General features: G+C 33.0%; 1 protein-coding gene across 2 annotated transcripts in view; it reads left to right on the forward strand.

Annotated features, from left to right (window-relative positions):
- Positions 1-850: 850 nt before the first annotated feature.
- Positions 851-21438, forward strand: part of Tfb4 (transcription factor B4) — a 119067-nt gene continuing 98479 nt past the window's right edge. Inside the window, exons 1-2 of one of the 2 annotated variants that reach the window (XM_085811067.1) lie at positions 851-1178; positions 9336-9409. In XM_085811067.1, the coding sequence (XP_085667193.1) occupies positions 1166-1178; positions 9336-9409 (87 nt within the window). In that variant the 5' untranslated portion in view covers positions 851-1165. The remainder of the gene's footprint in view (positions 1179-9335; positions 9410-21438) is intronic. The other variant, XM_085811066.1, reaches the window with a different exon arrangement.

Here is a 21438-nt window from a genome sequence, read left to right on the forward strand (position 1 = left end):
AAGATGACAGAATAGTTTGATGCATCACCATGGTCATCAAAATTAGCAAACCACTGCTGATGTAAGGAATATATTGTTTTCTGTGTTAATTGGAATTTAAGACAAATTTTTTTCGTTTCTCACGTTTAACCGGTTAATTTCAATACATTAATACTAATTTATAATTTTAAATGAATTTTTATTTCCGTTATAAATGCTTATATATTGTCTTATGCTTAATATATTCTTTTCTGTGCTAACTTGAATTTAATTCAAATTTATTTTCGTATATCGTTTAACCGGTTAGTTTTACATCTACATGCTTATTACCTGTGAATTTTTACTACCATATGCTTGTTTTGTTTGCTAACTTGAATTTACATGCACTAAAAATCACGTTTGCAAAATATCACATTTACGGCTCGGCTCATCGTCGATGAACCGCGAGCTTGGCGAGTAAAAATGCAACGGTGCCAATGGATTCTTTCCCGAAGCGCCAACGGGTTCTCTGCGGATGAAAACCCAAGTAAGAAATCTGCTTTGCTTTAATCTTTATAATACAATACATTTTACAATGATAAGGCAAAATACAATGTGGAATGGTTATGCGAAGATTACGATAGTACCTAGAGTATTCAGCATTTCGTATAATCCTATACCAAAATAATAATAATATTAAAGTAAATTTTATCTGAATAAAGTTTTTTTATTGCATAAACAGTAAAATTATGCAATTGCATAAATGAATGCACTTTCAGACAATATACTTAATACTGTTTACAAGTTGAAACCAAAGTTCTGTATATGTTACTTCTCGCCCTTCAGCGCATGCTCAAGAATTACCATCCAAGCGAAACTAGTCGATTTGTCCATGACGTCAAAAATTCGAAAAGTGGGGTAGGGCAGAGGAAACTAGTATCTGAGGGGCTAGACGCTTGTATTTGTGATGTTATAACTTCGGCGCCGGTTTCTTATTCTTAACATATTTATTCTTTTGACTCTGTTGAGTTGGTTGATGTTACGGATGAGTTTGTTGGCTAGGTGTTTGTTTTGGTGATACACATTGTGTACTTTGTGAGTTACGGAGAGGTGAAGTTAAATGATGTGGATTACTGAAAATGTGTCCGTGTGAATTACGAAAAAACTCTGAATTGCACGATTCACGAAAAGAGCCATTGACGACAAAATGACTGATTCAAGTGAGATATTATTAAATATCATTCTTGTCGATCTTATATGGAATATTTAGGGGGAAAAAATGTGTGTAATATACTGCGTTAAAAAGTCAGGAAAAGGAAAACTCAAATGTTTACGCAGAATGTGAAGTTTATGCGATAATAAAGAAACTGTATTATTAATAAAGAAACTGTAAACTGAAAAATCTGTATTAAGAATACAGATTTTGAATTCTTAATTTAAAAGCTAATCGGTCATTATTGAAATATTTCAATTTCAATCAAAAGCTTTTTGATAACATACCCCTTAAGAATCTACAATGATTATTAATGTTAATTGTCAACGTTAAAGCAAAAATTATGTAAAACATTCTTTTATATTTGTTTTAGAGATGCAGAAAATTAGCGTTAATTTTTGTTTTGTTCTACCGTTTATTTGCAATTTAAACAGTTACCGAAGATACATAAATTACAGAATTATATAAATTATATAGAATTGTGTAAGTTAGCAGGATATGTTAGTTGGAAAATATTTTCCATTTAAAGGTGGGAAAATGCAGAAATTTATTTTTGAAAATAATATATGGGTTTTCATCCGCAGAGAACCCGTTGGCGCTGTTGCATTTTTACTCGCTAAGCTCGCGGCTCATCCTTGATGTGCCGACCCGTAAACGTGATTATATTTTCAAAATCTATTTGCATAGATCATGTACTATTGTAATGTAGGCTTCGAAATTTTTTCTTACATATTATTATCCGTCTATTCTAAACCTTGCTACAAAATAAGTATCATAAAAATATTCCTTGTAATTAAAGTAAGTCCTTGTAACCCAAAAACTTATAATCAAAAACTTGCATAATAATTCGGGGCACTATTCGGTTTCGAGGGCCGAAAAAAATCGCCAAACTATTGTTGATGCCAGCATGCTGCCAAAAATAATTGCGGCAAGAAAGGAAGTATAATAATAAATAACTATCTAAGATTGATGTTTTAATTTAGATGAAAGGTTAATTTCATATAATACTTTTTTATTATTGTAATTTATATGAAAAAGGCTAAACATGACTGAATGGAAGCATAAGAGTAAATGACTATTTCAGATCATTATTATAATTTATATAAAAATTGCTAAACATAACTTAATGGGTGCCTGCATCGCTATTTCGTTGCCGACTTATAGCTAAAGCATAATTTCATCTCGTTGGTTGTTCAAACGTAATTTTCTATAATGAATGATGCCTTTATTTGAAAATATTCAGAATCAGAATTCAGAGGTGCAGAATCGCTCACTTATTTGTTTGCCACTTTTTACAAGGATAAAAACAATTGGATTTTTGTCAATTTTATTTTACTTTTTAAATGAAAATAGGTCGATGTCTACATAGATAAAGTCAAGGGGGTGCGCAGTGCCATTTTTGTGCAATTCTGGGATTTTTTTTTAAAGTGAAAATAGGTCGATGTGCACGGATACCGAGTATGTGCAATTCTTAAAAAAGCTCCAAGCAGTGAGTGATTCTGCACTTTACCCAAAATTCTATTGCCGACTTTTCATCATGGGCAATTCCCAAATTGTTAAATCCATATGATATCAAAAAAGGATTTAAAAATTAAAGTAGTATTTTAATGGCGTCTTAAGAAATATAGAACTATATAAATTTACGCAAACTGAAACCAGTGCGTACGCTACATTTGGCGCTCTGTTAAATGGGTGAGTTTGCTAGATTTGGCGGTTTTGCGTATACATTTTCGCTGCATTTTTTTTACGGCCCTCAAAACAGAAGTGTACCTAATTCGGATACTTTAAAGTTATGTTGAGATATTTTAGTAGACTATGCGTTTTTCATAATATTTTGTTTTAAATGGAAAATACATCAGAAGAATTATTGTTTGCAGTTGGAAATCATTGCTTGTTTAGCAAAATATATTAAGTATTCCATATCTGGAATGAGTATGAATAATAATTTTTATTCAAAATTTAGTTGTACATCATTTTAAATATTTGTAAATTATTCGGAGAAAGTGCAGAATCGGCCACTGCTTGGCGCATTTTTAAGAATTGCCCATACTTGGTATCCATGTACATGTCGACCTATTTTAACTTAAAAAAACATCCCAGAATTGCACAAAAATGACATTGTTTACTCCCTTGACTTTATCCATTCACACATCGACCTATTTTCACTTTAAAAGTCAAAGAAAATTGACAAAAATGCAATTCTTAATCTTGTAAAAAGCACTAAACAAATAAGTGAGCGATTCTGCACTTTAGCCAATTATTCAAAATATCAAAACAATCTTTGAGGTAAAGCATTCAACTATCTTTGATGTTATAAAATGATGGAAATTACATAGAACTGTTCAAAGTGCACTGAAATTTAGATCGTATTTGACACTAACACCAAGAAATTGAAGATTTTTCCTAAAAAGAATCAGTAAAAATTTACGATACCACTTGGCGATTCGTTTCTTTTTTGATGTCAAGATCAGCGGCGCCAGGAAGATTCGCCACCAATTTCAAGATGGCCACTATACATAACCAGAATAAGAAGCCAGAGGCTTACTCGGTGTCCATCCCCAACAAACTCAGTGTCCATGTACACATCTACCTATTTTAACTTAAAAAAAAAATTTAATTGCACAAACTAGGCATTGCACACTGCCTTAACTTTGTTCATGTACACATTTTCACTTAAACAAAATCAGGAAGCTAAAACAAAGTTAAAACTATCATGGTAACCAGGAAAAAATTTGCCGTCTTAATATACAAAGATGAACAAATAATCAAAAATATACATACAGAGAGGAATAAATAACCAAAAATACATATTTCCTAACATAAAAACATTAAACAACAAATCTTGGTTAATCTTTGGATTATGGTAACTTGGCGATTTTTTGGCAAAAATTTGGCGACCAACTCTGCTAAAGCAACCCTCTATTTTTTTTTTCGCCGCCATTTTGTCTTCACGAAGTAAAGACATGTTTCTTTTCATTTTATTTACTCAATACTTTTTCCAACAATCTGCTAGCCGAATTACACTTATGAAGAAATTTTCTTTCTTTTTTATTTATTTATTTATTTATTTTGATTAACCCTTTTTTTGATTAAGTTCTTGAATTTCTTGGAAAAAAAAATTCTTGAAAACTTCCTTGCAAGTTAATTATTTACACATTCAACAGGAGCTAAAATTTGTCTAAATTATTTCATTTCCAGTCATTATATTTTCCCTCTCAGTACTACAGAAGGAAACTTTTAGGGAAGGTGACTTTCTGCAAGACTGGAAGTTCTTCCGTGTCTTGGATTTGACATTGTCCTAAATAGAGGAAAATATCACCAAGTATCTGAAGCATACCCGAACAGTTAACTGTAGAAAGTTGGTACTACTTGTAGTGTTCTAAACAAAGCTGCCAGTAAAACTGGAGGTCCTAACAAAATAGTAGAAATCTACAAAAGCTTTTTTTACAAAGCGGGTCAAATACTGATTATTTATCGAATAAAGAAGTGTCATTTTTTTTTTTTTACAGTTTTGTAGGAACATTTGGCAAAACATAGGCAGTATCTCTGCCAGCTTTCATGGTCAACAGGATAATACATAAGTACCATTTTTTTCAATTTCAAAACATTTCTTCTTCCTATTTGTTTGCTGTGATTCATAAGGGAAGGTTAATAATTATTAAAAATTGTAACTGTTTCTCAAATATTTTACTTAAAATTATGATCAAGAGTGTGTTAATTATGATCTGGAGAAGTTTAATTATGTACTTCTTTTACTAAATATAGTGTGTAATTCGTAATAAATATAGCTATGTTTCTGATACTGTATACACTGAAGAGCCAAAACATGACCACCTGCTGAATAACACATTGTACAACCTTTGGCCTGAATGCCAAAAGTTCTTATTAGTTATAAATTAATAAAATGAAATTTAATCTGTACTTTTCTTTGGCTAATTTTCAATTAATAAATATTGTTGATTGTTATGTTGATTTAATACTCCCTCTCCCATAGCTACGTTTGTATACACAAGACACAAGTTTGAATGTGTTAAATGTCAGTATTTTAACAGGTGGATTGCGACACACTTAAAGTCTGTACACTGAATAGCCAAAACATTATGACCACCTACTCAATAACACATTGTATGACATTTGGCCTGCAAAACAGATGCAAATCACCTTGGTATGGATAGCACAAGTTCTCAATAAATGACTGGAGATAGGTTGTACTAAATGTCTGAGCAGTGGTCACACATAGTCGAGATATTCTGACATGGTAATGTTTGAGCTCTAAGTTGCTGCTCCATGACATCCCAAATGTGCTCTATTGGATTAAGATCCAGTGAGTTAGGTGACCAGATCATTAATTGGAATTCATCCTCATGCTCCTTGAATTACTCCGTCACAATCTGAGCTTTGTGACATGGGGCTGGCTTTGTCCTGCTGGAAGATTCCATTTCCAGTTGGAAAGACAGATGCCATGTAAGGATGCAACTGATTCCCAGTTATGTTCAAAGAGTCTGCAACTTTCATAGTCTATTCTATTACAACTAAGGGTCCCAAAGCCGCCCATGAGAATGTCCCCAAAGCATAATACCACCAGCCCCAGCCTGTGTATAACCTGCTGTATAGGGGATGAGCAACTGTTGGCCTGGCAGACGGCATACCCTGACATGACCATCAATGTGATGAAGGAGAAATTGTGGTTCAACCAACCAGGCTGTCTTCTACTTATCCTTGGTTCAGTCTCGATGTTCCCGGGATCACTGTACGTTTAGTTGACAATGACGCTAGGTCAACAGAGGCACATGAGTGGGACTTCTGCTGCACAGTCCCATATACAACAGTGTCCACAGAATTGTGTATTCTGAAACACTTGAACTTGTATTGGGCTGTCAACTAGCCCTTGTCTGGTGCCAATTTTGCTGTGCCAAGCAGGACAGTCTTCCATGTCCTTTTTCTTTTGATGATGCATAGACATCCAACACCTTGATTCCTACTCCTCTTTTTACCGTCATTTATCCACTTTGCATAATTGCTAATAATGGCAGATTGTGAACCTACTAGTCATGCAGTTTCAGAGATACTCGTTCTGATTCTTCGGCCATTACAATCTGCTTTCTATCAAATTCGTTTAGATCAGTAGCCTTTCCCTTCACTCACAAAAGTAAGTGCAAGAATGATTCCTTCCCTTTTCCAAAAGCAGATAAATATCATTCCCACCTAATCACATGCCTTTGCTTTCTTTTCTCCCAGAATGTTTTTATGATGTTTTTCCCTTGCTTTCGCGGTTGATCTTTAGATTATGGTAACTTGGTGATTTTTTGGCAAAAATTTGGCGACCAACTCTCCTACAGCAACCCTCTATTTTTCTTCCCCGCAGCCATTTTGTCTTCACGAAGTAAAGACATGTTTCTTTTCTTTTTATCTACTGAACACTTCTTCTAACAATCTTCTAGCCGAATTACACTTATGCTAGAAATTTTATCTAACAAAACTGCTTAATCATGACAAATATTCACTGCAAAATTGGGAAAAAGTGCACAATACCATACTTTTTACGCATTTTTCAAAATAACACATACACATAAACCATGTACACGTCGACTTATTTTTACGTAAAAAAACATCCCAGAATTACACAAAAATGGCATTGTGCACACTCTTCACTATATCCATGTACACTGCTTTTTTCTCATAAATTAGAAAAATTTCATGAAAATGCATGACAATTTTCTGAATCTTTAAACCCGTTAAAAAGAACATATATGAAATTACCTAATAACGTAAAAGTATATACCCTTTCCAAATATGAACATTTCCACGTATAAAATAAATAAAATATCCAAAAACTTTTACCTCTAAATTATCTATTATATTATAAACGTCACCAACGAATTCATACCGCAAACATTACAAATACTTAGTGTCAAATATTTAAATTATTTCCATGCACGTTTACTTCAACTAAAATGTATACCAAATTCCTACAAACATAAAATTCACAAAATAACTATCATTTAATTAAAATATAATTAAATTCAAAAACACTACTTAAAATATAAATAAGCACATACATTAAATTAATAAAAATTAGCTTACAATCCTAATTACTTTAAACTAAATCATTGCTAATAACAATTTTCCCAATAATACCAAGTTACTTTACTTCCACCTTACATTTAGAACAATGCATAAAAATAATATCCTCAAATAATTAAAAATACTAACTTACCTAATCTTCTTCAGAATCTTGATTACGTGTCCGATAAACTTTTCTTATATCTGTTTCAGGATCTTTAAAATCATACTTATAGTTCACAGCAAGGTACCAGGTAAAATAAATAACTTAATAAAACATTTTTACTTCTATCTCGCACAACCTTAAAGAAACACTTGTTACTACCCCTTTCAATCCCACTAAATACCCATTTTGAATTCACTTTAGTTAAGGCCATGGGATCCAAAAATTAACGAACACTGTTTCACACAACACAGAATAAAGCCAAATACAAAATTTCCAGATATTTTCCCGATTTCCCCCCTTTTCCGATTAAAGAACCGTAATTCGTCCATTAATATCACATGACATATCCCATGATCTCTCATTTTCCTCACACAAAATAATGCGTAATCGGAACTGAGTACTGCTCACATTATTACTAAAGTCCCAGGTAGTAACCTTTATCGCCTCCAAAATGTCGCCAAACTACCAGTTACCATATTCTAAAGATCAGCCGCTTTCGCTCTCACAGTGTTTTGTAAGATGATGTTTCTCAATGATGTTTTAATCTGTGATCTTTTCTCATATACCTCTTATGATAATGGAATGAATTCAGTTGTTATCAACTGGTCGATTTCTTTATGTTTTGTTATTGTTGATTAGATTGTCTTATTCTTCTCAAAATAGGAATTTGCAGGTGGTATGTCAAAGTATTATGTACAGTGGTACCCTGCATAATGTATTGCATAATGAACATACATATAAATTAGAGAATATTCTGTATAATGAACTTGATCCCTCATAAGAACTGCATTCAAATTTTTCATGCATTGAGCATGAATGTAAATTTGTTGTATTTCCTGTTTTGGCAGTATTTGTGTATAAACAAAGGTAAAGAGCAGAAGAATAGGTAAATAAGCATGTTTCTAAATATAATGTTACCACTGAAGAATTACAAGCTCTTTTGAGCTGACACATGAGGAAGCCAAGAGGGAAGTTTCTTCTAATGAAGAGGAGAATACTAGGAGTTTATGTCCCTTCCAACCATCAAGAACCTTAAAAAGAGAAGGCTCATGATTAGCAAGTTCACAAATCTCAGTTTCTCTGATTTTGTTTGTTGAAGAGCAGGAGTATTACAAGAATGTAGCAAGTCACCCTGATTATTTGCTTATGCATCAAAATAACCTATTACACTACCAGTGTATCGCAGACTCTAGAAACTCATAAACGTATTCTGAAGTTTTATTTATATTTGAAAATATGTTTGGATATTAAATAAAATATTGCTTATGTAAAAAACATTCATTAAAGCCATAAATAAATTAAAAATATGCACATATTTTTTGCTCATTCTCAAATTTTTTTTTTTATAGTCACTCCCAGGAAAAAAAACTAACCATAATTATTAGAGGCCAAAACCATTAAATAAATAAAATTAAATGAAAGTACACATAAAATACAAATTCCACATCATCTGAAGTCCAGCACTGTTATAAGCAAGGCTGAAATCGGGAACCAGTCAAAACCGAATCATGTTCATAAACGAAGGCAAACAAAGGGTAGGTCACCTTTTGTGAGGATACCATTGTGTCTTTGCTGGGATACAATTTGGGAACGATAACGTGTGTGAAAGTGCACTTTTTATATATTCATCAGCAAGTTGCCTTTTCCAGCAAACCACACATAGTATTACATAAATTGTTGCTTTATGAAAATCATTAATCTCTCTTTTGTGGCACTTTATAGCATTTTGAATTAATTTTTGCTCTGTATTATTTGCTACATACAGATATGAAAGTGATCTCAGTTAGTCTTAATAAATTTTTATGAGGTAAAGTATGTTGTTATCTGTTTTATTTAAGAGTTCATTTCAGTGCAGTGTTTAGCATTATATTTCTTCACTATATATATATATATATATTTCCTTCTTATGTCTTTGCTCTTGAATTTATTTTGTAGGAGATGAAGATGGTAGTTTGGTTGTCGTAGTTATTGATCTCAATCCTTCTCCTCAAATGATAAAAGATGGGGAGGTGAGTAAATGCTCACATTAACATTACTTATATATATTACTTATAGTTTTGCTTCTGTTAATTTGCTGAAACTGATGATTAGTTACTTGTTTTGTACTTTCTGATTATCTGCATCTATGATTTGAAGATATAGTAGAATTGCCGGGAGTTTGGCATATTTTTTAGTATACATCTCACAGTAATCAACTTTCACATGTGCATATCACCAATGTGTTTGAGTACATGTGGATTTGCATTGCTTTAAATTTAAGCATTCTTCTCAGAATAATATTAGTCACCTTATAAGAATATAAATACTATCAGCCTTTCAGATTTTTGTTTTCGTCATAAAATTTCTTGTTTTTTTTTTAAAATATTACTTTTTATTATTATCTTATAAATAGAATAGTAGCTGTAAGTTCTAAAATTATTAAAGAAAATTCTGCCAATTCATAAAATCACCATAAATTTGGCAACTTTTCTTGGGGATACAGATAATTATATTGTATCCTTTATTTTTGTTGTGGTGATGGCGATAAGGAGCGCGCCTTGCGCCCTCCGATAAGTGTGGCAACCCTAGAGGAAAAGTTTCTTACGAGTAGCGAGAGAGCGAAACAGGCCGACTGTCGGGCAGTGTGCGCGATGTTCCGAAATAAAGCTTAATTTTTATTGTGCACTATGTCTTGTTAATATTTATATTAATACAGTAAGAACATAATCTGTGATATGGAATTCGAGGATTGGTGGTAAAACATAACAGGAAATCACCATAATGGTAATCCGGACTGTGGCCGTATGAACAGTTCTCAAGCACTTTCGGTTTTGACTACAAGCCATCACTCAAGATCTCCAAACCAGAAGTAATGGATTACATCGGTTTTCATCCTCCGAATTACAGATGAGTAGTAATTATAGATCATTTTATAATTCTGTTTTCTACTTATGATTTAATTTCATTTTCTTTAATTAAATATTTGCTTTTATTTTGGCTTAAAAACCTTGCACAATGTCTGATGTTCATGCTGTCCAAATTCTGGTTTATAACCGATCAGACCCATCTTTATGGTTTATTATGTGTGAAAGTACCTTTACTCTTGCCACCCCCAAACCTATCACAGAATCCATTACTAAATATAATTATGTAGTTTCTCATCTTCCTCCAGATATTGCATCACTAGTGAGAGATTTACTTATGAAACCAGACCCTATTGATCCATATACAAAGCTCAAAACTGAGTTAATAAATCTTTCAGGAGAATCTTCTCAGCAAGAAATTCGCCAATTATTATCTGGAGAGGAATTAGGTTCTTGAAAACCTTCAGATTTGCTTAGAAATATGAAACGTCGAGCAGAATCTTTAAACGTTCCTGATAACTTAATGTTAGAATTATTCCTTCAACGTTTGCCTTCGACTGTTCAGTCTATTTTGGCAGCGGTTTCCATTTTAACTGTAGATAAAGCTGCAGAAATTGCCGACAGAATTTTAGAAGTAAATCCAACCCCAGGGACTTGTGCCGTTTCTCGCACAGTCGATCAGTCTTTTGAGGATAAATTATTTAAACAAATAGAACAATTAAACAAACGTATTGATCGCATTTCTCTTTCTCGTGGTCGTTCGCCAAATCGCGGAGATCGCTATAACGACAGAAGCAATTCCAAAAGGAGAGATTATTCTGTTTGCTGGTATCATAGACGTTTTGGGAAAAAGTGTAGAGAAGACAAATGTACAAAACCTTGTTCATGGCAGGGAAATGAAACCAGCAAAGAATAGAGGCGACTTATTCTTTGCCTCAAGTTTCACGTCGCCTGTTCGTTCGTGACCATAGAACAAACCTTTCATTCTTGGTCGATACCGGCTCTGACATGTCCTTACTTCCAGGAAATAATTCTCAAAAACGGAATTCTTCGCAACAAACACTTTTCGCTGCTAATTCTTCCACTATTCATGTTTATGGTCAAAAAACACTTTCTTTGGATTTCAAATTAAGACGACAGTTTACATGGACTTTTCTTATAGCAAATGTTAGTACACCCATTCTTGGAGCAGATTTTCTCCATTTCTTTGAATTGGTGCCTGATCTCAGAAACAAATGTCTCAAAGATTTAAAAATGCATTTTAAAACCATCAGTTGCGTGAAAAATGCAAGCATTTATTCAGTAAAAACTGTATTTAGTGATACACCTTATCACAAAATTTTAAAAGAATTTCCTTCAATTACTAGATTACCAGATCCTAACCAACCTGTTAAACACAACACCGTTCATTATATCATAACTAAAGGTCCTCCTGTGGTTGCAAAACCTCGTCAGTTAGTCATGTCGACCTGATTAAGGCATACCATCAAATACCAATTAACCCAGCCGACATCCACAAAATCGCCATATGCACACCATTCGGTTTATTCGAAAGTACCCGTATGCAATTCGGCTTATGCAATGCATCAGCGACTTTTGAACGTTTTATAGATGAATTCACGCGGGATTTAGAAGGTGTTTATGCTTTCGTCGATGACTTGCTCATAGCCTCTAAAGATTCTGAGGAACATTGCAGGCATTTGAAAGCTTTATTTTCCAAACTTCAGGAATATGGACTTTGCATAAATGTTTCAAAATGCACCTTTGGTCTATTGATTTCTTAGGTTTTCACCTTAGTGAAAACGGAATTGAACCTCTTCCTGACAAAGTCAAATGTATTTTAGATTTTCCTCAACCTACCACTCTCACTCAGCTTCGCCGATTTTTAGGCATGTTTAACCTTTACAGATGTTTCATACCTAAAGCAGCACATATTCTTTCTCCTTTAATAAAATTGTTAGAAGGCTATATTAATAAAAAGAAACCTTGTTCTCGTGTTCAGGATTCATCCCCACAATTAAATTGGAACGAGAATGCTGAACAAGCCTTTATTGCTGTCAAAAATGCCATTGCTCAGGCTACCCTTTTGAGACACCCTATTCCCGGAGCCCAGCTAAGCATCTGGGTAGATGCCTCAGTCGTCGCAATAGGCGGCACACTTATGCAGTTGTCTCAACAAACATGGGAACCTATAGCATTTTTCTCTATGAAACTCAATAAAAGTCAACAGAAATGGTCCACGTATGATAGGGAATTATTTTCAATTTATTCTGCAATTAAGAAATTCCTACACATGTTAGAGGGCAGAAATTTTATAATTTATACGAATCAAAAACCATTAATATACGCTTTTAAACAGAACCCTCATAAATGTTCACCTCGACAATTGCGCCATTTAGATTTTATTTCTCAGTACCTACAGATATTAGGCATGTGCAAGGTCAAAAAACGTCGTTGCTGACGCTCTTTCGAGAATCGAAATTGATTTCATAACAAAATCTCCATTTTTGGATTTAAAAAAATTTTCGGAAGCTCAACGGCATGATCCGGAGGTACAAGACCTTCTCAAAAATAATACATCATCTTTGAAACTAGAATTTAAACCATGCCAGTATTCTGATGGTAATGTTCTTTGTGACATATCAACGGACATTCCTCGTCCATTTGTTCCAAATTCTTTTCGCAGACTCATATTTAATCATCTGCATAATCTGTCACATCCAGGAATTGCAGTTACTACGAAGCTTATTTGTTCTCGTTATGTGTGGCCCGATATGAAACGTCATATCAAAAATTGGGTGAAATCCTGTGAATCTTGCCCAAAATCGAAAATTACTAGGCATACTATAGCACCACTGGGCACATTCTCTCTTCCTGATGCACGTTTTTCAGAAATCCATATGGATATCGTCGGACCGTTACCTCCATCAGAAGGCAACGTGTACCTTTTGACTCTCATAGATAGATTCTCCAGATGGCCTGAAGCCATTCCCATCCCAGATATGAAAACAAAAACTATTTGCAGAGCCATCTTCAACTGTTGGATATCTCGTTTTGGCTGCCCATCGATTATAACAACAGACCAAGGTTCTCAAATGAAATCCGCATTTTTTGCAGAATTTATGTGCATTTTAGGTACGAACAGAATCACAACAACAGCCTATCATCCAATGTCCAACGGCATCGTTGAATGATTTCATCGACAGTTAAAATTTTCTCTCAAGGCTCACGAGACCAATAACTGGACTGAAACACTACCAGTTGTTATGCTTGGTATTCGTACAGCCGTAAAGGAAGATCTACAGTCATCTTGTGCTGAACTGGTGTACGGCACAACTTTCAAGCTGCCTAGTGATATGATAACGTCATTTAAGATATCTCCGTATGACACACAATTTATCGCGAATCTTCGGCATAGAATGCGACAATCCAATCCAATAGCAACATCTGCATATTGCCAAGAAAAGTGTTACATAAGTGCTAACTTAAAGTCTTGTACACATTTATGCTTACATGTCGATCGAGTAAAGCCACCTCTGTGCCAACCATATACAGGTCCGCATAAAGTCCTTTCTAGAATGAATAAAACTTTCACAATTGATATTAATGGTCTGAAATCTACTGTGTCTATAGACCGTGTGAAACCAGCCTATTTGCTTTCGGACTCTAAATTGCCTGAACTGAAAACAAATAAAGACTTAAAGACAGTTCAGCAGAATAAATCTGCAAACGAACTCTCTAAGACACAAACTGTCACCAGATCGGGAAGACATGTTCACTTCCCTAAGAACAATTTAAACAACCTAACAATTTAAAACATTTCTTACATAACAATTTAAAAGATTTTTTTTAAAAAATTCATATCGTAACATATTTTTTGTTATTTCATGTTTATTATATGTATCAATACCTTGTTATATATTGAATTGCATTTTGATCTTTTCTAATTTTATATTCTAATTTTGTAATCATGAAAAAAATACCCAACAGTACGGATACTCTGAGATAATTTCTTAACCTATGTCGTTCCTTTGAATAGCCATTAAAGGAACTGGGGGGAAACTCTGTGGTGATGGCGATAAGGAGCGCGCCTTGCGCCCTCCGATAAGTGTGGCAACCCTAGAGGAGAAGTTTCTTACGCGTAGCGAGAGAGCGAAACAGGCCGGCTGTCGGGCAGTGTGCGCGATGTTCCGAAATAAAGCTTAATTTTTATTGTGCACTATGTCTTGTTAATATTTATATTAATGCAGTAAGAACATAATCTGTGATATGGAATTTGAGGATTGGTGGTAAAACATAACAGGAAATCACCATATTGTCATTTTAATGAAGTTATTATCAGTAATAAGTTCGACATAATATATTTGTAGTCATAAGTTCTGTCTTAATATATTTATAGTCTTGAGTTCTGTCTAATCTTCCTGTGAAATGATTTCTGAATTTACATAATTTGCAAACTATCAACGTAGAGAGAGCTTTGAATCCTTTCTTTAGCAAAGAATACAGTTGGAAATTTTTATGAATACTTAAGCAGTTGAGCTCTAAATGCATGCTGAAATTATGTAAACTAATTCAGCTTGAGAGCAAAAATCTACCAATCTTAAAATCTGTTCATTTCTAAAATCTCAATTCCTTAAATATAAACAGTGAAATTCACAATTAAAAAAAATTGCATTGCATAACTTGTGGTTATATAAACATTTTATTGAATTAGAATTTGATAAAGTTGGATCTTCTGTATTTAGGATTGAAAGAGAGGGAACTGACGAATTGCTTTTCAATGCTAACAAAATTTGTGAAAAATTAATGAAGATAACATTGTACATTGCATGATTAATTTGGGAAGATCATTGTACATTAGGTGAAGAATTTGGGAAGATGATTAATTTGAAAGATCATATTGTTGATGCGCTGTCTCCGTGGGCACCATAGTGTTTAACAGAGGTTAAATTTTCTTACCAACTGCAAGTTGTGGATTTGACTTTTGCACGAGGTTATATTGTTAGCATGTTTCATTCCTCTTGGGAATGCAATATCAGTTTACCCCTGTGAAGCATTCTGGGTAAAGTTCTCAAAGATGGGATGACTAAAAGATTTGATCATACATGATCAATTGCTGTCAAACTAACATCCAATCTTTGAAAAAAAAATTGATGATGCAATAATTGACATACTTTAAATCTTTTGCAAAAAGTTAGAACAATAAAAAGATATTATTTTTTAAAGGTTGAGGTTTAAAAAAAAAACTTAATATTTCAGTACTTTTTGATTATCTAACCAACCCATCAGAAAATTAAATAATTATTGACTACAGTCAAAAGTCGTTAATCCGGACTCATCGGGATTTTGGCGATTCCGGATTATAGATCATCAGTTTAAATCTGGTAAGATGGCATGCAGAAATTATAAAATTAAAAATATGAAACCGTAATTTATGAAATAAAGAACAATTATGATTTAAAAGGTATCAAAATTTAGAAAAAAAAAAGCTTAATATTTATTTGTTTACTTTATTAAACATTTCTTTCAATGTAAGTTGTTTAAGTTGCTTCATTTTATGAGATAATACTTTCTCTTTAATACTATTAACAGACATAATTTCTTGTTCATTTACAAAGTTCCGCTGTTTAAGTCCCGTAATTGCTGTGCCGAGAATACCGACTAACTTGTCAATCGAAATTTTTTCATTTTCACTAACCTCTCTGTCACCTTCTTCATGTCGTTATCCATTTTTTGATGCAATTCCACTTTTTGTTTGATGGACATCGGAACATACTTTCGTTTTGTAGATCCTTTGGGAGCTCCAGTATCGGAAATTCTATTTGACATAATCGAAATTTCAAGTTTACTTTTATAAAATTGCTCCTACAGTCTGCAAAAAATAAAAAGCCGGAAATAATTCGAAGATTAAGGAACAACGCAATCATCAACATTAACTGAAATAGATAATTTTAGCATATACCATCTGTTATACATAAAACGCGCGTGCGAAAATGTATTCTGCGCTTGCGCACACACATATGCGCAGTCTTATGCGCACGTGTAAACGCCTATGCGCATGTGTCAACGTGGCGCATGCGCAGAAAGTTTTTAGCTTTGAAGTCCGGATTATAGATCATTCCGGATTATGGGTGTCCGAATTAACGACTTTTGACTGTACTGATTTTTCCAAAACCTAAGGTAAGAAAAGCAACAGCCATTTTCAAAAATGGTGTCAGCCGAAGAATTACATAAAACAGATCTATAATAAAACACCTTCCCTTTGTGCACAGCAATCAGTTTCAACTTCGAAGAATTGCAGAACTTGGCATCATGGAACACTTTGATACTGAGTGCATTGCCATACTCTTAATGTACGCAACAATCTGTTTTCACTTAAAAACATCAGAAAATTACATAAATTTGCAATTGCATTAAATGTTCATTTCCCATGTACACAGTAATCAGTGTTCACTCAACCTTCTGAGCGGTGTGGGTTTTTGGATCTGTCATGAAGATCTGTATTTAAACAGCCTTTATTAACTAAATTTGTGTATTTATTAATTTTAATCTCTATTTTCACAAACTTACATTCATTACAATGACATTTATAGTATTAGAGAAAGTAAGAAAGCGAAATGTCTTAAATTATAAGCTAGTATATACGAAGTGACCAAAAAGTCTCATAATCAAAGCCAGTCAAGGTACTCAGAACGTTCATACAACAAATACAGAATTGCAGAAATTCATGGTGCAAAAATTTTTATCCGTAAAATTCGATCATTTAAAAGTTTTACAATAAAAGCCTGACTACCTGGCATTCAGCTAACCGGAAAGCTCAAGTAACAAGAATATTTTTTTAATTTTAGAAACTTTTTTTAAATGTAAAATTAAGCAAGTAAGAGAAGTTTGTAACTCTTATAAAGCATGAATAGGGCTAGATTTGAATTACACAAAAACTGTCTCCAAACAGTGCGAATTAACAATAATAATGGATAAACATGATGTAATACTTTGTATATGTATGAAGCTGATTAATTCTCAATAAGTCGGTTTAATTTGTATATAAAAAGATAAAGTTCATTGCTGTTTATCTGTTTTTAAACTGTATTTTGAAAAAATTATTAAAATTTGGGACTTCTCTTCAATGAAATAGCATTCAGTATTTTCAAGTTTATGGGATCATGGTATCAAGAAAAGTTTAATTTATGTAAAAATGGATAAATACTGGCTGTGGAATGTGAAAAATTATGACAAATGATTTGGTACAACTCTGATATACACCCTAATTTCACCAAATGTGGCGATGTGTGTTCTGCGCTGGTTTTTGGCGTGATTGCATGTTGTATGGCAACCCTGTTGATGTTGTAAAATCTTTCGCTGGAGTTAGTTGGTTCGCGTCATGCTCTTTGATAAAGATAGGGGGGAAAGATAAAATGGTGAAAGTTGTTGAATTGAAGTTCGGCAAAAGGAAATATCGTCGTGGCCATCCTGTTGAGGAGCAGTGGGTATTTAGAAGTGTGAAAAGAGGGTCTGGGAGATTATTTTTAGTGGCTGTGCATGATAGAAGTAGGGATTGTGATTATTTGTTATTTTATTTATTTGTGAACCATAGTATGAATTTTCTGGATAGTGTGTCTGGCTGTCATATAAGTACGATAGTGGTTACATGGCGGCATGTTAAAGGCGGTATGAAATTGGTATTTCTACTGTTTGAAAAAGCATTAATTGATGGTAAGTGCATTTTATTTTATTCTTGTTCTTATTTTGTAGAATGTTATGTTCATTGTTTTTTTAGTATGAATTTCTGTCGTTATTATTGTTTTTTGAATTGTTTGAAATTTATTTTAGTTATTTTGTTGATTAGTATGTACCGTCTAAATTGTGCAATTCGTAGATGTTTTTTAAAGTTGAGACAGAACGCTGTCTACATGGTAGTCTTTGAAATTTGTTGTTATGTTAATTTATTAACGTGAGGTGTGCGTAGTTCGTAGATTTGTTTGTTGCCTGAATTGTGCAGTTCGTAGATGATTTTTTAAGTTGAAACAGAACGCTGTGTACATGGTATTCTTTGAAATTTATTGTTGTTATGTTAATTTATTAAAGTGAGGTGTGCGTAGTTCGTAGATTCATTTGTTGCCTAAATTGTGCAATTCGTAGATGTTTTTTTAAGTTTAAACAGGATGCTGTGTACATGGTATTCTTTGAAATTTATTGTTGTTATTAATTTATTAAAGCGAGGTGTGCATAGTTCTTAGATTCGTTCGTTGCCTAGATTATGCCATTCGTAGATTTTTTTAAGTTAAAATGTATCGCTATGTACATGGACTCTTGTCAAATAATTTTGGTTAGAAACTTTACGGCTTTGCTCTCTAAATTTTTTGTTTCGGATTTTTAGTTTAAATTGTGGGTTTAAAACGTGTTTTTGGAGAAATTTTAGGCTTAAAGTTTGAAATGTAGACAAAAAATTTAGATAGCAATATGGCAGCATGGAAGAGAAATTTGGCGACTTGAGGTCGCATATCAGAGTAGTTCCAATGATTTTAAGTGTTTTATATGTTATGTCCATAACTTGTATATGTTGGTTAACTAAATAAAGAACAGTCTGTTCTTTCAAACTTCTGCTGGAATGAGTGGCATAAGTTTTATGTGATGTTTGCCGATTTTCATGGTCGACGGAGTTTAATAATCGAATGTGATAATTTTACTTCAGATTTATGTTTGTGATACCCTTTTTGCTTTTGAAATCTCACATAATTTAAATGTAGGCATTTGATATTTAACTTGATAACAAATAACTCTTTTTATAATTTTAGACTTGAAAATTTTTTTCCTGCTTATTTAGCTTTTCTACCCTAAATTGCATTTTTTAAATGCTCAATTATCCAGAATATTCACTTATCCAGAATTCCTCATTTCCCGAGCTTTTCTCATAGTCACATGTTTACTGTGCTTTATGGAATGTAGGTTTTTGCATTCGCTATTATTTTACACAATGCCATATTTTTGTAGAAATGCAACACTTTCTTTTTCATAAGCCTTCAAACTTCAGATTCCATTATAGTTTCTTACAAGAATTAAAAATGCACTCAATAACAAAAGCAAACACCAATGACCGACTGTTGTGTGTGCATGCATACCGGGGTTGCCAATAAGTACATTTTGGCAATGTCAAGGGTTGCTTATTTTAGCAACATATTGCTTTGCTTGGCAAATTCTTTGGAGTGTTGGGTAAATAATCAAAAAGTACCAAAATTTTTAGAAAAGCTATTAAACAAATCAAGAATGGCTTTACATAAATTTGCATGAAGTAAGGGGGCTGAAACTAGAATATCTGAAAATTTTAGAACAAACTGCTATAGAACAAATATTTGAAAAAGTTAAAAAGTAATATTTATATAATCCTTGTTTATGCTTCTGCCGTTATTTTTTTATATGTTTTGCTGAAAAAAAAAAAAGTTAACTGTGTTTATGTGCTTTTAGTTTAAATCTAATAATTGAGGTCCAAGCTGTAATCTGGTTTTCAAGTTGAAATTTTTTTAATAGTTTATATTTTACTTTTGCTTGTGAGGTGCCAATAGATACTTCTTTTTATTGCTGTTTTTAATGTTTTTTTTTACGTTTAGTGTGCACATAGCATAGTCTAATTATATTTTTAATATCTAGTAAAAGCTCAACTGTCAAGAAAGTTTGGGAAATACCAAGCTCCAGATAATGGAGCATATGAGAAATGCAATTCACAGTAGAAAATTGAAATAAATGGAAGAAGAAATTTTCAGTTAAAATTCTAAAAACAGTCATATTATTTGCTATTTAAGGCCTATGTTTAAAATTATGCAAGATTTTGAAAGAAAAGTGCATTTCAGCCATAAAAGCCAAAGTATTTTCACAAGCTTCAGAAATATAAAACTAAAACATCTGAGCTGGTTGTAAATTACCATCAATCATAAAAGCTGGCAAAATTTGTGCCAACGATACCAGTAGCTGTTTGAAGGAACAGACCACTGTTTATTTAGTTAGATAATCAATAAATACAAGTTATAGGTGTATCATATAAAAGAACTTAAACCACTTACCATAATTTTTTATGCTGCATTCCCATTTTTCAATAAACCCATATATCATACCCATGATGCAATTTCTTGATGTGAGGATCCTGTAAGTTTGAACATATTCTGTTGCATGCTGTTGATTCAAATTGTATCAAATTTTAATTGTTTTTAAAAAATGCAAGCGGGTAAATAAATAGCAGTTAGCTTATAGCCTTCTTTTCAGAAACTAAAGCATCTTATTGAGAATTAATCAGGCTTACATAAAAGCATGGTGAATATCATATGATTGTTTGTTACATCTTGTTAATCCATTATTGGTACTAAATTGTACTATCTGGCATGCATTTTCATTTGTTGGAAATAGTTTGATTAAACTGTCTAGATCAATCAAAGATGTCTATCAAAGATGAATTCTTGGAATAATATGATTGTGGTGTTAGCAGCATCTTAACTTTCTGAAGCCGGTTGGTACAGCAGTTGTACCAGGAGAATGACTTTCTCAGACGCTGGCATTGGTATAACTGTCGTACCATCCATGCCCTCCCCATTTTAGAGAATTGCCTATCTGTAGATCTCTGGGTGGTCCATTATCGCTGCTCAGACTAGCCACTGGCTACGCATTATTTCCCTCTTCTTATCAGTTTGGCTACATTTTGGCAAAAACTGCAGGTTTCGTCTCACGCCAATATACTTGAGAATCAAATAGAGGCCATCTCTTTCTCAATCTGTCTCATAATTTTAATGCTAATTTTTTTAGTACTGACTTTTGCTATGATTAAAACGTCAGCGATTTTGCATGCTCTTTAAGCTTACCATATATAATTTTTTTTAATCATAACAAATAAGAATAGATTAATATTTTAGATTTAATGCCCTTCTAGAAAAAAAGTAAAACCGCTTTTATCGTTTACTTCGTTTTCATACTCATGAGTAATAAGATTTTATTTTGACATTTTTTTGTGGAGTGCATAAAACCCTTAAGAACTGTTAACTCTTTCAAAGTGCTTCTATTATGTAGGCAATTTTGTCTGATTTATCAGGAGATAAATAAGAGACAATTGTATGCATAATAGTTTTTGTGATTTTAATTCATTCAGTGATTGCTTTCAATGATTTTTATTGATTGTAAATTAAATAAAATCAATTTATCTTTAGACCCTCTTT

Source organism: Stegodyphus dumicola, chromosome 2, assembly GCF_044657685.1.
Source record: "Stegodyphus dumicola isolate Sdum_Otavi_A_Nest chromosome 2, ASM4465768v1".
NCBI lineage: Eukaryota > Metazoa > Arthropoda > Arachnida > Araneae > Eresidae > Stegodyphus > Stegodyphus dumicola.